At 39.1% G+C, this 21,276-nt stretch overlaps 2 protein-coding genes and 1 long non-coding RNA gene across 14 annotated transcripts in view; 1 reads left to right on the top strand and 2 right to left on the bottom strand.

Moving 5' to 3' along the window:
• Positions 1 to 2,158, bottom strand: part of LOC117251264 (bromodomain adjacent to zinc finger domain protein 2B) — a 64,655-nt gene extending 62,497 nt beyond the window's left edge. For 10 of the 12 annotated variants that reach the window (XM_078174483.1, XM_078174482.1, XM_078174480.1 and 7 more), the window contains exon 1: positions 1,966 to 2,158. The gene's annotated coding sequence lies outside the window, so the exon portion shown is untranslated. The other 2 variants (XM_078174476.1, XM_078174473.1) reach the window with 2 other exon arrangements.
• LOC144466864 (uncharacterized) lies at positions 1,405 to 8,313 on the top strand. Its single transcript, XR_013493271.1, has 3 exons — positions 1,405 to 1,598; positions 4,376 to 4,443; positions 5,677 to 8,313. It is a non-coding gene; the product is annotated as an uncharacterized LOC144466864 (long non-coding RNA).
• Positions 8,314 to 8,444: 131 nt separating this feature from the next.
• Positions 8,445 to 16,572, bottom strand: cd302 (CD302 molecule). Its single transcript, XM_033618239.2, has 6 exons — positions 16,379 to 16,572; positions 12,509 to 12,634; positions 12,286 to 12,396; positions 10,893 to 11,075; positions 10,697 to 10,717; positions 8,445 to 10,591 (listed from the first exon to the last, which is right to left on the bottom strand). Exons 1-6 carry the CDS (start codon positions 16,467 to 16,469, stop codon positions 10,389 to 10,391), a joined length of 735 nt encoding a protein of 244 aa, XP_033474130.1. The 5' UTR covers positions 16,470 to 16,572; the 3' UTR covers positions 8,445 to 10,388.
• Positions 16,573 to 21,276: the final 4,704 nt, after the last annotated feature.

Genomic DNA, 21,276 nt, shown 5'->3' on the forward strand with positions numbered 1-21,276 from the left:
TACTCAGGACTGTGTGTGCAAAGGGCACACACCAGTTCATTACTACCAATTATATCTGTAAAGGCGAATCAGCTCCACTGTGCGGCAAACAAAGGATGCCTGCCAAAACAAACTAAATGATGCAAGTTAAATTTGCACCGTCAAAATGAGCTCAATACACTGTATGAGCCCAATTGTTCGCAAATCAACATGCACCACACACACCTGTGTAAAAAGTGTGCCTGATGCTGCAATGATAAACTTTGAAAGGGCTTGTTACGAGTTTATTTCCAGGTTTTAACAATCCACAGGACCTTTGCACAAAAAACATTTTGACATGTGACAGGTGTAAATAATAAAATTAAGGAAGGCTGTATCCGGTGCATGTGGGCTCACTGTCACACTGTCATGGCTTACTTTGGCACATGAATAGAACAGAGCCATCGTTAAATGTTATTAGTAACACCTGTGCTTTTCCGACGATGACAAGTCAATATGCCTGCTGTGAAAAAGGACTATTAATGTTTACTTATCTCAAGCACTGGTCTTCAGTTGCAATAGGTTGTAAGATGCAGTAGAATGGCTCTTAATGCTGCACTTAAATGTGGTAAAACTTTGTCTAGACTGTGCTTATGTGGACTGTGTGTGTTCAGAATTGACAAAGAGGGGCATGCTATGAAGGTTTCTTAAAATTTAGAGTAGCTTAAGTATGCCCCACATAAAGAAAAACACCACACAGAAGAAATCAGGGCATTGTTTAAAATGCTCTGATTTCTGCATTGAACTAGACCTACTTTGTGTTTGTGGCAGATGACATGACATGACAGCCACCACAAGGTTTAAAAACTGAATTTTTAAGACTAAGCAGAATGTGACATGTCATCACAAGAAGATGAAAGTGGTTAGATTGCAGTTTCATAACACACTCCGTCAGTTTCAAAATCTCCCTTGCATAAATCAAACTCCACAACTTCCCAAACCTATTAGATTTGTGTGATTAAAATACTTTCAACTCCACAGAAATCAAGGTAATACCATTCAGATCTTTTCCCCTGCAAAGTTTCCTAACTTTGGCACAGATAAACACCGTTTAAACAGACAGCGATAATCTAAATTAAATAGCCCAAGATGGCGAATGCCTTGTTGTTAATATGAAAGCAGAAAAATGGAGGGTATTGTCATAATCTCAAAGGGTAAATTTCAACCCAGACCGCAGCTGCAGCATTAGCTGCGATCTCCTTTAAGAGGAAGCAACAAAAAGAGAAGATAAAGAGGGGGGAGACGAGACCAGCGGGCAGCCCCCGGCTTTAACACTCATAACACATAACCTAATGTTGAGATAAAACATTAAGAAAGCCCACCTGTGTTATATCCAGTTGTTTGATCATTTCATGACATGTTGTCACACGAAGCTTGAAACCACAACAAGCAGTGCACAGGCAAACCAGACGCTACTTTGATGCACTCCTACAAGAGGCTTAAAAACGGCGTATTACTAACCAGCTAACTTATGTCCATGTTTTTATCATCCTATGAAAACATGGTCATACGGTGTCCGGACAGACGGTGGATCCGCAGAGTGGACTAGCTGGCAACAAAGACAGGATCCACGCTGCAAGGTAATGACAAGACTGAGCAGCGCTGCCTGCCTGTCTGTGTGTGCCAAGTACCGGTGACATGTTAACGTTAGTTTCTCAATTCTACATCCGAATATTCTGCTTGTGACCAAGTTCAACATGACAACAGTTATCGTATGAACAAAGTTAAGACTAGAAACACGCGAAAAAGCGGTTTCTACTTTGACATGAACTTTTTTTGTCGCCGTGTTGAACTCAAGGAGCGGATCCAGTGAGACAAGTGTCGGAAGGGATGCTACTGGTTTAGCCAAAAGAGCGTTAGCTTAGCCGCTAGCCCGAAACACCACATTAACGTTACTGACCGTACGTTAGTCACAAACACCTGGCGAGCTGAGGCAAATAAACTCACCTTGTCGTCGAAAAACCGGCGTCTCCCTTCAAAAAAGCGAAACGGAATAACACTGTGTTAATTTACTTTCCAGTTTGGCGCAGTTTGCGGGATGTTGAGAGAGATGAATGGAGAATTTGGCCAGTATAATTGAGTCCGGGGTGGGGGTGTGACTGGATGTGTTGGTCTCTAGTCGCAGATTGAAGAGACTCTCTCCTCCGCTTCACTCCGAGCAACTCGGGAGAAGTGACGTCAGCTCGAGGCTCCTACAATGCAAACTTTTGTTCCCCCCCAAAAACACTGCAGCCAGCTCGTGCATAAACATCAGAGGATACACTCCTCATATCTGTATCATGAGCGCAGATGATGTCCAAATATAGACCCACCAATGTGAAAATTAAATAATAAAAATTATTTCACTGTTCATCACCCTGTAGACTATATTCACAAACAGGTGCACACATTTCTGTTGCCATCAGTTTCCACCAAATCCCTTTAATGTAAAAGACGAAAACAACTATTATTTGAAAATTTCAAATGCTACCAATTTTCAGGGTTTACTTATAACCCTTTAAATTCATTTTTTTTTAACTTAGGCTTTCATTTTGATCAAATTTAGGACATTTACAAGTCAAGTCAAGTCAACTTTATTTATAGAGCACATTTAAAAACAACAATCGTTGACCAAAGTGCTTTACAATGGATACAGTTATGCACAAGAGAAATAATCGACCAAGACAGTAGAGTTCGCCTTGAGCAAATTCAATGAAAAAGATGAATATCAAACAATATGTTCTCATGATGAATCACCAAAAGCTAAGGCATTTACTCCATGAATTGATACAGAAAAGGCACAATTTGGTGCATGAAAATTCAAAATCTAGGAAATGAAGTGTGTGATGCTCAAAATTTTTTGTCACAGGATCCCTCAAATCCTTAATTTCATACATGTCCTCTCCAAATGTTGAAACAACACCTACACCCATATGTCTTACGGTACACAAAGATTATTATCATTATTAGTTTTTGTTAATCACCAGAATGTAGGAAAATTTTCTTGCGGAGGACCCCCAAACCTCCTGTTTCATATGTGTCCCCCTCCAAATATCAAAACAAGACCTACATCCTTATGTCCTACAGTACACTAACAGAAGCTTTTTGCTATACATTAATAGGGAATGCTAAATTAATCACGTAATGCAAATATACATATATATATTTTTAAGAACTAGAATGTAGGAAACTTCCTTGCGGAGGACCCCCAAACCTCCTGCCTTACATGTGTACCTCCAATGTTGACACAAAACATATGCCCATGGGCAAAATTAGGTTTAGATTTGATGGTGCTTCAGTGGGTATAACAGTTCAGGTCCACGAGCAAAATTTAGATTGCTGCATGGCAAAAACAGACACATTAAAGCAGACTCATACAACAACATACACAATAAAAATATCTATTTTTTTAATAAAAAAAGGAACATGCAGTAGCAGTAAGAACAAAAAGTGATAGCAACAAGTAAATACAAACTTAAACAGGTTAAAAAATGAGATTACAGTGCAACAGTGCGGGTGAATACAAATGCCACAAATTAATTTGAACTGTAATGTAAATTTATCCCACATACTTAATTATGAATGTTTGGATCTATTGCACCTGCCCCCGAGGAGCCCATTCATCTGTTTTAAAGGGAACAGCTCAAACTCTTTATTTATTTATGTAAATTATATTCTCCTTTTTTCTGGACTCTTTTTGTTACAAAAATTGTGAACTCAGAGTGTGGACTGCTCTGATCAAGGACCAAATGAAGCTCAGAATAGGATGTAGATACTAATAACAAGGCATTACGTTACATAGATCATGTTCATCCTATAAAGTGACTACTACTACTATCTGCCTTTTCCCCTCATCATTAGTTCAGTCTGCAACAGGAAATGGGACTCATTTTTATCATTAAATGCAGTGTATTTAAAACAGAGTAACAGTAACTGTATCACTGACATGGACTGATGTAATGCTGTAGATCCAGTGTTTAAATATCACAAAGCTTTAGTAACGAATTATCATGGAGTCAGATCAACATTTGCTTTTTCTGGGAGGTTACACCCAAGCTAATGAGATTTCTGTGTTTAATTTCTGTATGGATAAAACAAAAGGTCACCTGTAATTACAGTAAGTTGCACCGTGTTGTCTTTTTTGGAGGATGTGTCTGTGTGAAGTGGATGGGGTAGCTTTCAATTCATGGCACTGCACCTTTCCCCGAGCACACTGTACATGAAGTTGAGCTAATTGGATACAGTAATTAAGGCACAAAGGAATGTTTGAATTCAAATGTGGAGGAGAACATCCTTTCATAAAGATATGTCATTTAAAACAGGTTTATTTGCTTGCTCACCATCCCTTCCCTCCCTGCTTAATTCTGTGTCATTTTAGATGCAGCAGTCACAGGAGCTACTGACTGGACTGAGTGAAACGCACACCCGGCTGGATGAACACACATGGTGAGAGAGGGGAGGGAAAAAAAAAAAAAAAGATTTGATAAATTCGTCACCCGAGCCACAGGATACCTGGGTTTTTAATTGTATTGGACAATCTTCATTAGAGAGAATGAGCGATGGCAGAGATCAGGGCAGCGTCACTTTCAAAAGCCTCTCTCCGGCCACGCTTTTTCACATTGCACAATCAAAATGTCAGCCTACCTTGGTCATTTGTAACATACTAAGTCGCAGTCGATGGCTGCAATGCAGCAGCATGCTGGGGGAAGGGCAAACAGTCTGTCTCCTTTAAAGGGATTTTTAAAGAGTCTTGATTAGAAAGTATAATGAGATACCAAAGACACAGCAAAGATGATCTCTCCAGAGACTGATGGAAAACAAATTAAGATGGTGCTTTTTGTTTTTAATTATTATTTTTCCATCAGTCCTCAGAAAGCTCAGCGTACCCGTAAGGCACAGGAGTTGGACTCTCTGTCATTGATTTTTTTTTTCCCTGACACATTTGAATAATACAGATTTTAATCATGTCAGCACACAATGCTCTGATCCCTTTAACACCAAAGCCTTCCAGCACTGCACATGCATTTGATTTAGAAAATGGCACAGTGTCTGAGCTAAAAACTGGGTACATTCAGCTCTTAAGTTTGTGTGCATGTGTGTCAGCGTGTGTGTTTGTGATTGCTTGTGTGTGGACCATACAGTTTAAAATCTAGTGCAGTGTTTTTAACAGTTCTGAGCTAACCAATCCAAAAAATCTGCTACAACATGTGAGTTGTAAGCCTGTACTCAGAATCACACTGCACGGGAGATGAACATGTGCATTTGTCCCCTCCAATAAAAACATGACAGCAGCAGAGGGCTTTTATTTGGACAAAATTAAAGACATTTACACCCTAATCTCATACAGGAAAGGTGAAATTTGTTTCCCAAAAAATCAGAATGCAGGAAATTAAGTGTTTGATGCTCCAAATTTGCTGCCGGAGGACCCTCCAAACCCCCCAAATTCATGGACACGGGACCTGCAACCTTGCTTCTTACAATATACTTACAATAGATTTAGTCAGGTTTGAGCATTTATTTTACACATGCAAACTGTACTGTTATTAAGATTTCTGTAGCCCTGTAGGTGGAAAAGAAGGGTAGTATACTATGTCTTGACATGATATCTGTAATAGAGTACTGGCCATTCAGCGAGCAGTCATCTAAATAGTGGCCTTTGTTTTCCTCTGTTAATTGGAGCATGTTCCAAGATGGTGAATGGGGGAGAAACACGAGACTTCCAGGACATGAGAAACAGATGCTCTGCACTACAGTGGATGGACACCTTTCCCAGGAAGGACAAGAACAAGAGGAGAGGATGAGCTGAACAATAACTGATCTGTAGTGCTGAGAAAAAGAGAAACCAGAAAGGCAGGAAGGAGGTGTGACTTATTCAAATCTATCCTTTTGTATTTACACAAAGGCCAGAGTTAGTTAGACATTGTGAAGCCTATTGTATTTTATTGACACATAACTTGATCATCCACAGGCTTGACGAACCTATGTCTTGTGACCCAGCGTGGCTCTCATTTTCATTCCATCTGTCACGCTACTGTATGTCATATCTTATTCATGCATACCAATGTCCATTTTAATTAGTCATTCTGGATCAACGCAGACCTCTTCCTGCTCCGAGCAGCGGTGCGGCAGATGTGTGAATGAAATTTGTGTGCTATTATTTGAGTGAAAATAGGCCGTTAGAGCCATTGTGACGAGACAACAGCCCCTGTATGGAAATAAAATACATACATCAGGGTTAAAAAGAAAAGACAGTTGTAGAGATGTAACAGCATGAAACACTTTAGTTGGTATCTGTGTGCAAAAAAATAAATGGTTACGCCTCAAAGGGTTCATCTTAATTAAATTCAACCCCATTATTTCTCCAAAAAATCAAATGAGGCTTTTCAGTGTATTAGTGTTACAATTAATTATCATAATTAGAATTATCATAATTGTGCCTGTGCAGGAAAACACAGCTAAGAAAAACATCCTTTTTGCATGTTAATACACACATTTCCCTGCTGCAGCTGGTGACTAACAGTTCAACACTTTTCTGTAGCATATAAAACAAATGATAAATCTGTGTAGGTGCAGCACACCTCTGATAATCACACTCAGTTGCCATTTTGTTGTCATGTCACTATTCATCCTTAATTTAGTCAGTTTGAATTCATCAAAAAACTGAGATGAGGGTGGCAATTCAGAGACGTGGAGCAAGGCTAAGATGTGTACACTGTTTACAATCACCCTCCAAGCTCTCTGTGTCATTCCCATTGAAATGGAGGCTCGCTCACAACAATCAGCTGTTGAATCGCTAAAAAATTGTTTACTGTATGTTCAAGAGCGTGAAGCAGTGTTTGGCCTTGAGAAAAGTAGTAAATTTGAGTTCAAATCTAACAAATAAGGGCATTATGAAAAGCCCATTTAAGGTAAGGTCAGCGCTATGGAGTCAGCACTGGGAGGGGACCAAATCTGCTGGGATGGGATGTGTCCGCCCCCCTTATATATATTTTAATTACTGCCTTGATTACAGGTGTTGTACATAATTGATATAATGTTATATTTTTTGACAATATAGTCCTATTTTACACCAGTGTGTACACAGTTTATATAGTCATACATGTGTACAATAAGCAGACAGATATGTTGTCTTGTCATTATTATATTAAAACCTGTCAATCACTTTTGCTCATCCGGTAACAAGCCTTTAAGCTCTGTTTTTGCTTTTCAAATGTTATTATTTACACATCCTGTCAGTGTTTGGTTATTTCAATTACAACCTGAGAGAAGCAACAGTTAAGCATCTTCAACCAACCACACCTAACCCCACACTGCAGCCATAGTCCTCTCCTGCAGCTGCTGTTTGGACCTTCATCTTGTTATCATGTTAATTATTGTCCACCACAGCGAACTGCAAGGCTTTCTTATTCCTCAAGAGGACTTTAACCCCAGCTTGGAGACATGATAAGCTTTTTATATTCAGTAGATCTTGTATTTCACCAAAGAGATGAAGATATCTGTTGCTTCTAGACACATGTGGGTCATTTTTAGAAATCATTATTCTTACAGATCAACAACAAATACTCACACAACTATGTCAAACCGATTATCTTCCATGTTTCCGGACCTTATCAATCAGTAGAAAATCCCTTCCCAGCAATGTCAGAGTAGGGACTTGACAGAAATGTGATTCAATGTCCCACCTTGTGGCCAAATATAGAAATTACCTGAAGGATATTGTTATGATCCTCTATTAGTGTGCTACATCTGTAAATGTTATCCCACAGATGCCTTTGATAGTTCATAACTACATGCTAAAATCAATGAGAGAAAGCACTCAACAAAAGGAGGCACATGCAGCTGGGTTTTACGGAGAATTTAAAGAGAGGACAGACTTCTTGGACATCTAAAATTAGATGCGCATGAATGGGAAGAGAGAAAAAAAAAAGGACTTCCTGCTGACTTCTCTCAGTTCTGTTTCATCTCGGCCCACGCTGAGATGTCAATAGAGCCACTGGACATTTGGAGGGAGTGGTGCTTTTCACATGACAGTGATTTAGATATCCTTTCAAAACTAATTAGACTCTATCCCCAATTTCGCTGTCCTAATTCGTCCTCCTTCGCCTCAATTATGCACTGACATATATATTTAGTAGAAATGTTCTATGTAGATCACACAGAATGGAGAGGAGTCATTCTTTTTTCCTCAACTTGCATATTTTTGACACTGCTGGACAGCCCACAGCTGGAAGGCAGTATATTAGAAATACTTCCTGTTATTGCCTAATAGAAGTTTCTGACTCTAATCAACTGGTTTTATCACAGCAACAATATGTGTTTGCCAATTCATGTATCTTGCTCTGTATGTTATTTTGTGCTCTGTACAGTAACCTTGGGTGTTTTAAAAGGTGCCTTTTTAAATAAAATCTATTATTATTAATTCAACAGAAGCAAAAACAAGCCCTTCGTATAGTCAAACATACTTTATTATGAAAAACACACAGGGGCTCGGATCCTGTAAAATGAATCTCAAATATTGCACAAAAGCATTCATGCTGTCAAAAGTGTACAACAGTATTAAGAGGGGTATTTTACACAATATAATAAAACTCTCAAGTCATCATTCTACAGCATACCCTTCACAGAGCCAAATACTGATTGTCTTTAATGTCACAGGAGCTTTTAATATTTCCAACTCCCAAATCACGACCACTCTACCTCCTACAAATAAAGCCATAATAATGCCAAGTTTGAATTTCACAGGGCAGAAAGGAAATACACAAAAAAATACACATTGTACCTTCTGACCAGGTAAACAGTACATAAAGCATGGAAGAACTGTGAATGTGCATTATTTTTATGAAAGCCATTTTCTGGAATGAATGAGGACAGTTTCATCTGTTATGATTTTTAACAAAACCTGGCTTTTGCTGGCTATATGTGGTAAGTCTCACACCTTGTCACCATAAAAACTGAAGCCCAGGACAGAATGCAAGGGAATTAATAAGAATTTTATCTGGCACTTTCTATTTCAAAATGACATTTTACCTAAAAAAGAACCTGCTTCACAGACCTTGCAAATCGACCTCACTGGCTACGTTTACATTAGAGTTGCTCCAATACCAATACCACTACTGGAAATGCATCTGATACCACCTAAAATGCTTGATTGGATATCAGCGAGCGCGTGAATCTATACACTTTACTGATAAACTTTAAAGTAGTTTCACACCTAGGTGAAAAGGCACTTCTCCTTTGAATCAGTTCTTATTTGCTGCTCTACAACAGTGGCTTCAACAGGAAGTTGCAGTGCAGCCACTGTTCTAGAGCTGCCAAACTTAACAGTAAATAGTGTGACGTTAGCCATTAGCAAAATCTCAAATAATAATGATAATATTAATAAAAGGAAAGTTCTATTGCATTAATTTTCTGTATGTTTCTGTTCATGTTTTACAAAAGGGTTTAACTAAACCATGCCATACAACCATGATAGCAATCATTTCACATCCGTACAGGGTTAGTAGGACACAGCTTTTATTCATTTTGTTAGCGCCATGGTATCAGATCGGCACTCGGTATTGGCTGATACGCAAGCTCAGGTATCAGAATTGGTATTGGGAAGAAAAAAAATGTTATCGGAACAACTCGTTTACATTCATGGAGTCCCAAGGCAAAAAGCTAAAACACTATCTGGGTTTTTGTTTAAAGATATTTACATGTGCACCTTGTTAGCCTGCGGTTGCTAATTCCTGTATCTTTTAATACTGCTTTAAAGGGACACTGCACTGGTTTTTGAAATATGTGATTTGTTATCATGTGAAATGTAGAATCCAGCATTTTTTAAGCTTAATACAAACTTGGGACTAAACGTCAGTCTCTGCTGCATCAAGTGATCATTCTTATTTTAAGCTCCCCGTTGTTGGTCCCCAAGTTACTTGCAATGGTATACTAAATCACTGAACATTTCTGTCTGCTCAAAAAAAAAGTATGAAAGCTGTGCTCTTTATTTAATCCCTCACTCTTTGAATGAGCAATAGCATATGCACGAGAGAAATAATTATTCCAAAATAAATGTGTAGCGCCTGATAATAATATTACACATGACGTAGACCAGGCTGTTACAGTTGCTGATGCACCAATCTGAAAAATGTACAGATGATTCTTAGTTAGTGTAGAAGACCAAAAAGCAGAAGTAGTGAGATGTTTATGTGCCACGGTGAGATGTTAGTATTAAAGTAAGCCTGGTGTCTTCTCACAATCACACTACATTATTCTGTGCCATGACATTAAAATGTGTTAACCCAAAACTACTTCAGTAACTGTTTTTTTTAAAGTGGACTTCCCTATGCATGAACACACACCCAGTGAGGAGGGCCTGGTGCTCTCTGTTGTGGCAGAGCGAGAAAGTTCTCCTACGGCACGCTGTCGGTCTCCTCGGCCTCCACCAGGCAGGACCGGTCCGTGTCCAGGACTCGAAACGGAGGGTGGTACTCAAACGCCGTGAATATAGTGGAGCCGAGATTGTGCCTCTGGTGCAGGAACCAAATAGCTGCTGAGACTCCCATGATAGCCACCACGCTGAGAATGACCAGAGCAGATAGCAGCGCGCTGGACTCTGAGGAGAACATGTAACAATGCAAGGAAGGTCACTACTGTAAACACAAAATCCCAGAGGAATAGGTAAAGAAACAGCAAAAAAACAGCTCAAAGGTCGACTTACTCGGCTTGACTTCCTCTGGCTCTGAAGAAAAGAAAAAAAAAAACACATTGTGAGACAAGTGGAAAACAATCCCGACCGTATTTTACTGAAGTCACATTTACTATTATCACGCTACATACTCATGGACTCACTTTCAGAAGCTCTGGACAAAGACATTTTGACTTACATCTTGCATAACAAAAGACTTAAATCTTACTCTGATTGGTCTCACAGACCACTCCGTTCTCCGCCTGTTCCAGGCAGCTGACATTCTCCCACTTTCCTGTTTCGCTGTGCAGAGTCACACACGTATCCATGGGCACGAGGTCTGATGGAGGAGGCCTGGCCATCCAGTTAGTGAATCTTAAAGGCTGCTCACCGAACCACCTCATGGTGTCATCTGACAAGACACACCAATCAGTACTGTAGCAAGAATACAGCCACTATCACAGGTAATGTCAATGTAATGATGGCGTTTGTCCATTTTGCTTTGCCTTTGGTCTTCCGCCAGCGCAACCTTCACTGAGCTGTGTTACAACACAAAATAATGTTGAAAGCAAATACATTTCCTTCCTCAGGATTTACACTGATTGAAATGTGATGTAGAGTTTCTGGTAGCTCAGCATCCCCTCACGATGCCTTCAATGACTGCCTTTAAAAACAGTATTTCCTGAAGTTTAGCAAGGATTTAAAGACAAGGACGAGTAAGTGCTGTCATACAAGCTTTTTAAAAGCACTTGCAGAAAAAAGGGCCAACAGATAACAGCTTTATATTCACTAAATAGAGGATTAACTAGAGCACAGAGCAAACTGAAAATATCTCAAATAATCTTTCAGTTGAGATGATTTATCTTTTTGGCCAAAATACTGTCGCTAACTATTTAATTTCTGGGTTTGGAGAGCTGGTTGCCTCATCTGTGTCCATGGCAATATTTGGATCAACTCCTCTAGATGTTAACTTAAGTTAAGCCCTAGCGGACATAGTCTCACGTCTGGCCAGAAGGCTCTTCCTGTGTTAATGAAAGGACTCCTCGCCTCCAACATATGGACTTTGCATTAAGGATGTTATGTATCATTTACGTTTGGAGAAAGTCTGTTGTTATATGTAGGATCAACTGCACGCTTCTTTGATACCTGGCAACGATTTTTAACTTTTGTGGCAAATATGGAAGCTGAAAAATTGTAATGAAACACACTATACCCCGCCACTTATGCCACACAGATTAATCAATTTGCCACCATTCATAATAACTTTATTGCACTGCAAAATAAAAAAAATGCTGTTGCTAAGGTCAAGAATAAACTTTCACACTCAACTTTTAAGCCAGCATGGACAACAAGTCAGAAAGTGCCTAGAAATATGTAGATAAGGTGACCTTAAGTTTGGATTTTTTGTAGAATTAACGTATATCATATCCCAAAGAAACAGATGATCACTTACAGAAAATAATCAGTGGACACTTTATAATTATTACAACCGTCTGAAACAACACCCTTTAAGATTCAGTGTTGGTTTTCCTCATAGCTACCTCCAAACAAGTGTAAAAAGATTTCATCTTACTGAGGTTAGCCCGCATGTTTTCACAGTCCTCCAGTCACACTGTACTTACTGTCTGTGTCATAATACATTCCCAGCCACACGTTGACATTGTTTTTCCACACCTCTGGGCTATAATTAACAACAAAGTCATTCTCCTTGGCGCTCTGGATGGTCAAAAGCTCTAGAAAAAGCAGAGCAATATATGAAGACAAAATCACACACACAGTGAGAATACACACAAGTCCATTTGTCAATTGTTGTTAAGATATTTGAAAATAAAATGTCTCTGGTACCGAATCCTTGGCAGAGGGTTTTTGCTCTGTCGAAGGTGTAGCTTTTGATTTTGTCCTCTTCTCCGTGGACAAAGTGGTAACATCCGTCTTCAAACGGCACCCAGGTGCGTCCGTCAGCAGGGCAGTCTGAGGAAAATCAAGGGACAGAGTGGTAATGGAAAGATTTGACTCCTGACCTATCTAGGTTTATTTTAGCTGTGTGCATGTGTGCAGGACGATTTAGAAGCTACAACAGGAGAAATAACAAAACACTAAGCGTGTGTCATATCATCTCGTTCACGATAATACTGGTATAATTGTTAATATCATATGAAAAATACAAATCGTAATACTCACAATATTTTGAATTGTTGACATTTTGACGTCATACTGTTACCCATGGCAACAAGAAGCGTGGTTGATTTACATATATAGATCCCAGGGTAATTTTTTTGGTATTTTGGAGTTCTTTAAATGTGTATTTGTGGTGGAATTAATTTTGTTAAACTATTAATATTGTATACAAAATCTGAATCTCACTTTGAGTTACTATTGTCGCTCCACGATACGATATTATCACGATACTTTGGTCAAGATACAATATTATTGTGATTTTAAACGTGTTACAATATGCTGAGTACTGCGATAAAATATTTTGTGACAAGCTGTGATTTATTACCTTTTATTCAACTGCTAATAATGTCACCAAAGGAAAAGTTTGTCAGCATAAGATAAAGTTTTCAGTCTGTTCATCTCACTTAATAATTTTTTGCAGCAATGTATGTAGTGGACTGAAAAAGTAATTGATTTTATTATTCAAGTGGGCTACCTAAAGTTTAATTTGTATCTGTAATATTAATAATTTATTAAATTAAAAAAAGGTGTGACGATACGATATTGCCACACAAAAATATCGCGATACTTTGCTGTATCGATCTTTTCTCCCACCCCTATTACTGACAAACTAAAGAAATTAGATAATTTTTTTTTAGTTTTTACTGAATATCTGAAGGCAAACTGTTAGATTGACAAGTAAAACTATATCACTTATTTTGTTGCAATTCTATGTTCTTAAATTGATAATAAACTTTTTTCTTTTTTTTTTTTACTAATTTGTCATATCATCAAGAATATTATTATCGAAAAAAATACCCTCAAATATCGTGATATTATTTTAGGGCCATATCACCCACTCCTACAAAACGCCTTATGAAATACAGCTGACTTAACAAACGAAAAAATTCCCATTTTAAGGTGCTGCAACAGCTTTACATGTCTGTACAGTCGAAACTACTCTGTGATCTAGTTTCAACTTGTGACCACTGTTCCTCTTTATCGGTGCAGTTTGAGTCTGTGTCTTGCAAATGGTGTCATGCTTTTCTAGACTGTTCCACTTATTGTTTTTTTAATACTGCTGCACCTGTTATTTGGGATCAGATTATTCTCGCTCTATGAAGCTCTGCTGTCTGTCTCCAGCAGCGGTACAAGATGTACTCAGATGTTTGAGTTAAAAAGTAAAAGCAGCACAGTGTAGAAATAAGTGCAGTAAGTAAAAGCCCTGCATTCAAAATCTCACCTCAGTAACAGTACAAAAGTATTATCAAAATTAAAAATAAAAATTAAAAGTTAATTTCCCACTACTTATGTAATGCTGAGTAGCTTCATCCATAATAATACACCATAATTTACTAGTTGATTTATATGTTGTATTAATAATCGGAATCTGCAAAGTAACTTGTACCAGTGTCAGACAAATGTAGTGGAGTTAACAAGTATAATATCAACTCTTTAAATGTGGCGGAGTAGAGGTATAACTTAGCATAAAAATAAAATAACGCCACTTGGGTAAAGTACAAGTACCTCAAAATTGTACTTGAGTATAGTATTTGATTAAATGTACTTAGTTACATTACACCTATGGCCTCAAGTTAGGGGAGACCAGGGTTGGTGGGCACACTTTACGCTCTCTGCCATATTTCTTTGGCATCATTTATGTCAGAATATTCTAATCACCAGCAAATAAAAGGTATAAAGCTATAAATTAATATGTTTTGATGTACATAAATGTTTTCTAAAATGAAGTGATTTTTGATTAAAGCCATGCTTTGCATTTGTGCCAACCAGTCCTATCATGGGTTTGTTTGGCACTACGTTAAAATGCTGTAGCTACAAAAATAGAAGCAACCAATGGGAACAATGGGAACATTTAATTCAAACATGAACCAGATAACATGCTATCTTTTAAAACTAAAACTAACTAATTTTTTTTATCAGTTTATCAGTTGGCATGTCTAATTAGTTTCGCCATTGATCAATCAAAATAATACTAAAAAAAAAAAATGGTACAACTCACAAGGTTCACCGACAAAACAACTGTCTTATAATAAACACGTTTTCCAAACAAATATAACATGCTAATGTTATTAGCACAAGCCTATGGTATTTTACATTGTATAAATTAGCCCAGCAGCTAGCAGACTTTTCCTCTGCTCATATGAAGCCAGGATAAATCACACACAAGACTTTAAATGCTATTTTAGTGGAGGCTTTATTGTCCTCACAATTTATTGTTTCTTATCTGTGAAATTGAAGTACATAAAAGCTTTGTTTCAACTGAGGAAATGGTTTTAGCTTATAAAAATAGAATAGATAGTCGTCACGATGTGTACTTACAGACAGCAAATTGAGAACCTCATTCACATCACAATTATAGGTGGGCTGGGTATTTCAAAATTAAATTACTATTGTCACCCCGGTAGCCAAAATGACCTGGCCCAGCATCGGCCTGAAGTCGGCATGCTGGAAGAATTAGGTCATTTACATTTCTGGGTAGGTGCATGTCAGGCTCGGGATGGTTTACGATTTTCCAATTTTGAATAGTCATTTTATTTTTGAAAAATCGATTTTTTAATGCGACTATTACTATTCGCCGGATTATTCGAAAAATTGTCGAATAGTTGCCACGATTTTCAAATAGCATTTTTGCTTGTGTTGCCCATCCCTGTGTCAGGCTACGGCGTAGGCTCTACATTGACGCAGATTTATACTTCAATGCAGAAGCGTCCCGCTTGACGCAATGTAAAAACGTTTTGTTTTTGTTTTTTAAATATAACTATAACACTTAAATGTCACCCTCACCAAAAAAGTTAGTGACCTTCAGATGTTTTAACCCAGTAGATGAGTGTAGTTGAGTAAAGCAAACATTTTTATTTTGCATTTTAGTTTCTGTGACCTTCAAAAGGACCAGAAAATAACTGTGTGCCAACCAACCCCGGTCTCCCCTGCTGTAAAAACACACCTCACAAGTGTTGCTTGTTGCCAGGTTATGTCTCGTCCTTATAGCAGTGTTTTAGGTGATGATAAACTTCCTTTACAGTTATTAAGTCCAGTCAGTGCACATTTAAATGACAACACTCACAGTCCCTACTTCACATGCTGTTCTACTGTTAAAATTAGCCATGAGGCACCTTCAGGCAAATCCAAAAAAAATGCTGCCCAGCTCTACACCCACTCCTAAAGGCAACACACCGCTTTAAATTTGCTGTATTTGCTTAAAACAGGTATTTCGCAACACTGGAAAGCACACAACTTTTAACTCAGATAACCTCCGTGTATGCTAACGTTGGCTCAAAAGTTATGTTGCCATATGCAAAACACCAGTGTCGACATTCAGGAAAGTTGGTGTGGTAACAGTGGTACATTTAGAGCTACTAACATGCCTCCAGAGGAACCAGACACTAAACAAACATATAAGTACAAAGAGCAATGACTAACTGTACACACAGGCCTGCGCAATGCTACATTCAACGGCTGTGTACAACCGTAGCTATGTCCGTACACACATCACGTTAATGTAGCTAAGAGCGAAGATATAGAGATTTGGAGTCTTACCTCCGGTCAGACCCAGTTGCAGCTGCACACACAGCACCAACACACCGCAGATTAATGTCAGGGAACAATGATTTCTCCTCACTGACTCCATAACAGCCAAGACAAATAGTCATGCAGCACCAAACTAGTTTTCGGACTGTTGCTCGCCTCTAGTGTCTGCAGCACCAACGTGAGCGTGATCCCACCCACACACACAGCTCAGTGCAAACAGCGCAAACAGCTCTCTAACATGGCTCCAACACTCCACCAGTGAATACACTGAACAACCCACTAGCCTGCATTCATCTCACCTACAGTGCAAGTCAATGCTGATACTTATTGTTACAGTGATTTTACATACCTGGCAACAATAAACAAGAGCCATCTGAACCCTGTTATGTAAGATTTTATCATAAAAATGTGCACATGGATAATTTATGCAAATGTATTCTGATGTTTGGAAATGCCTCCTGGAAATTTAGCCGACGTGTTGGTATGATAAAAATAAAAAGTCCAAGCTTAGATTAATTTGCACCCAGGAACCTCTGGGTGGTGCTGCATGCACAGTGTTCAGACGGACTCAAGTTCCTGGATTTGCATCATTTTATACTGTACAAATACACGCACATATAGATACACACAGTTGTTCTCTGTAATCTGCCAGGGCTATCCCTGACTTACACTCACTGGCCACTTTATTAGGTACACCTTGCCAGTACCAGGTTGGACTGCCTTTTTTTCTTCATGGCATAGATTGAACAAGGTGCTGGAAACACTCCTCAGAGATTTTGGTCCATATTGACATGACAGCATCACACAGTTACTGCAGATTTGTCGGCTGCACATCCATGATATGACTCTCCTGTTCCACCACATCCCAAAGGTGCTCTATTGGATTGAGATCTGGCTGCTGTGGAGGCCACTGGAGTACAGTGAACTCATTGTCATGTTCAAGAAACCAGTTTGAGATGATTTGAGCCATCAGAAGATGGTACACTGTGGTCATAAAGGGATGGACACGGTCAGCAACAATAGTCAGGTAGGCTGTGGTGTTTAAACCATGCTCAGTTGGTACTAAGGGGCCCAAAGTGTGCCAAGAAAATATCCCCTGCACCATTACACCACCACCACCAGCCTGAACTGTTGATACAAGGCAGGATGGATCCATGCTTTCATGTTGTTTACACCAAATTCTGACCCTACCATCTGAATGCCGCAGCAGAAATCGAGACTCATCATATTTTTTCAATCTTCTATTGTCCAGTTTTGCTGAGCCTGTGTGAATCGTAGCCTCAGTTTCCTGTTGTTAGCTGACAGGAGTGGCACCTGGTGTGGTCTGTTGCTGCTTTCAAGGTTTCACGTGTTGTTGGTTCAGAGATGGTCTTCTGCATACTTTGTAACAAGTGGTTATTTGAGTTACTGTAATCAGTCTGGCCATTCTCCTCTGACCTCTGGCATCAACAAGGCATTTTCACCCAGAGAACTGCGGCTCACTGGATATTTTCTCTTTTTCAGACCATCCTCTGTAAACCCTAAAGATGGTTGTGTGTGAGAATCCCAGTAAATACTCAGAGCAGCCCGTCTGGCACCAACCACCATGCCACATTCAAAGTCACTTAAATCACCTTTCTTCCACATTCTGATGCTCAGTTTGAACTTCAGCAGGTCATCTTGACCATGTCTACATGCCTAAATGTACTGAGTTGCTGCCACAAGATTGGCTGATTAGCTGTTTGTGTTAATGAGCAGTTAAATAAAGTGGCCAGTGAGTGTATGTTTCTGATGCTGTGGTTAAGTATGTCTGCTGACATTAACTAGATTCCATCTTCTACCATTAAATGCTATTTCCCAACAGTTTACTTGGCCGCCAATTTATTTCCTCCAGCATGCTGAGTTTGGGCCGATGCTGGGCCAGGCCATTTTTGATAACAGCCCAGTGACGACAGTGTCTTCAGAGTTGGGCCAGTTTATATTTGGCCTGATTCTTGCCTCTCTGTTCCCTCAGTCTCTACAGAATAAAGGTGAAAAAGCGTTCTGTTTCAAGACTCCCATCACATTTACCACAATTTACCATCACACATTAAATCCCTAACATCTAGTGGATTATTCAGAAAATTGTTTTAGATACTTTGTAAGCCCTGAGGGTAAAATCAATTTTCTTTTCACTCTGTTGTCATATAGACACAGGCAATGCACACACATGCACAAACAGGATCTATACATGCATTAAATGGAGATGAGAGAGATGTCGGAGTGAGGGGGCTGCCATGGACAGGCGCCATGAGCAGGTGGGGGTTCGGTGCCTTTCTTAAGGTCATCTCAGCAGTGCCCAGGATGCGAACTGGCACCTTTCCAGCTACCAGTCCATGCTCCATATTTGGTCTTGAAGTGATGACCCTCTGGTTCCCAACCCAAGTCCATATGGACTGAGCTAGTGCCGCCCCAAATCATGAAAACAATCATGTTAACCTTTATAACTTTGTAGAGATTTTGGTATTGCTTTGTGTAATATTTGTCTATTTACATACTACCCAATCAATTTTCAGGACCTTTTTGAAGACAAATGTGGCATTACAAAAAGCTTATCCTGTAAACCAGTGGTTCTCAATCTTTTTTTTGTGTCAGTGATCCCTAAATTGATTCATATTAGGTCACAGACCCCCACTTCGGAGACCTCCATCTGAAAAGATTTTGGTTGTTTCATGGATTAAGACAAGATGGTTGTCAAGTTGAGGAGATTATTGTGCAAAGAAACTATAAACTTTATAGTTTCTTGTAACCGTGGAGGAAGTGAAACCTATGATCAGAACAGTCACTCTTACGACTATTACTCACACTGAGCTCACTTCTACAGTAAATGAGATAGTGAAAACAAACTATTACCCTTTTTCTGGAAACCTGTTGGACCTCCCCTAAGGACCCCTAGGGGTCCCTGGACCCCCAGCAGGAAAACACTGCTGTAAACAATAAAACTGTTCGAATATACACATGAATGTGCTTTTTATTATGAAACATTTCACTTCAAATGTCTTATGTTAGAGTGTTTGTAAAGTCAGCATGGAGCCAAAACTTCAGGGGGGTGACACAACACCATCAGGAGCACTTAATAAATGACGAAACATATTCAGACCTGAAACGATAATGTGATGAGACTATTTCCTGGTTTCAGCTTCTCAAATGAGGATTTGGGACTTCTAGTAAACTGATGTTTGGGTTTTGGACATTAGAGGAAGTCAGTTTGGACTCGGAGCTGTGATAGACATATTTAACTAATTAAGTCATTTTATAAACCTAACAATTAATTGATTAACTGAAAAAATAGTTAAAAAAAATTACCTTGTCCTTGTCTGTTGTTGTTACTGTATTACTACAAAACTGCATTATATTACATTGTGTCTCAAGTGTTTCTAAATTTCTGGACAAATTATGGCATCAAAAATAATCACAGTGTCAAATCAACAGCCTTCCACAATCATCTTAACAAAAAATGAATGCTGGAAGATTTGTAGTGGCTGTAGTAATGGCTGTGGTGGTGCAGTCGACTGCATTGTGTTGTATTGTTGCATCCACCCCTTGCATCTACTCTGTTATTATTAACATATCCAGACAAGTCCAATGAATAGTGCTACAAGAGGACAACAGTGCTGCCTGAATAATCACAGTTAAAATGGCATCAATGTGTGCTTCCTACCTGAGCAGGTGAGGAGGGAGGAGACAACAGAGAGCCAGAGAGAGGCAGGGTAGTTGTCGTTGTTGTTGAGGGGGGCTTTCAACTCCATTGCTTGTAGGCGCAGGTGGCACAAACACAGACAGCTGGAGCGTGAGTTTTGCTCCTCGTCTGGAGCTGGTGGCCTCCCGTAGGGTGGCACAACACCCTGCAGGATACCGTGGGGACCCATCTGCCATGGCAAGGCCTGCTCACAGACGCCCCCATCCACCCACCCTACACCATTCCTCCTGATACCCATAACTCGCCCTGTCCAGGCCACGCGTGTTGTCAACAATACCATGCCACAGTGTTTATATATTCTTTACCAGGTCCTCACCCTATGGGCTGAGAGCAGCATAGTAGTTCAAAAATACTGTCAAACCAAGTCAACAGACCTGCAGTGCAACTAGAACATGCTTGGAGGGATACAGTTGGAGCTCAAGCTTAGTTATTATAATTGATAGCTAAGAGGACTGCAACTGTGTATGTATAAATGGAGTCTGCTATATGGGACAAAAATGACAGCAAAGTCACATCTGTTCATTTATCTATACATTTATGTTTGGCAGTGTTCATGTTTTGTAAGGCTAAAGTGAGCAAGACGTCTGAGGAAAGGTACTTCATCTACCACATGCATATTTTCCAAATTCTAATGAGGCCAGATTTCTTATTAAATATGAATCAAAATGTGAGGGGACAAAGTGAGAGACGGTGCTTGGATTTCAGCCCTCTGAAGCTGCGGCCAAGCTCCAGCAACAACAATTATCATATTAAAATGTATTGTTCAATTATTTTACTGACACATTACACAAATGATGTTGTTACATAATGTCATCATTAATTCAAGGTTAGCAACCAGCTGCAATTTTGGTCATGACCAGTGGTGTATGGTAGGACTGGCCCCAATTCACGCTATTATGACGGGCCCTGGTACCAGATGTTGCATCTGAACAGCTACTGTATATCTTATCATCTCTTAAAATGATCAAATAGACTTGACATTGGACAACATAAGCAAACATATTACCCAGCAATCATCACTGCAAATCTGTTTATGACAAAAACAAATATAGAAATAAATTCTTCATTTAATTGAATAAATTTGATAGTTTATTCATAGTTTTTACAGTTTATGTAGAATAAATGTATAATTTAGACTGCTACTGACAATTTCTGCAAATTAATAAATGAATAAATAACTAAATAAAAT

The sequence above is a fragment of the Epinephelus lanceolatus genome, chromosome 14 (genome assembly GCF_041903045.1).
Source record: "Epinephelus lanceolatus isolate andai-2023 chromosome 14, ASM4190304v1, whole genome shotgun sequence".
Taxonomy (NCBI): Eukaryota; Metazoa; Chordata; class Actinopteri; order Perciformes; family Serranidae; genus Epinephelus; species Epinephelus lanceolatus.

Excerpts from the sequence above, each read along its gene's own strand:
- cd302 (XM_033618239.2), bottom strand. The coding sequence starts at position 16,469 with ATGGAGTCAGTGAGGAGAAATCATTGTTCCCTGACATTAATCTGCGGT. Across the intron at positions 12,635-16,378 it reads GCAACTGGGTCTGACCGGAG|ACTGCCCTGCTGACGGACGC; the intron begins GTAAGACTCCAA and ends GATTTTCCTCAG. Across the intron at positions 12,397-12,508 it reads AACCCTCTGCCAAGGATTCG|AGCTTTTGACCATCCAGAGC; the intron begins GTACCAGAGACA and ends TGCTTTTTCTAG.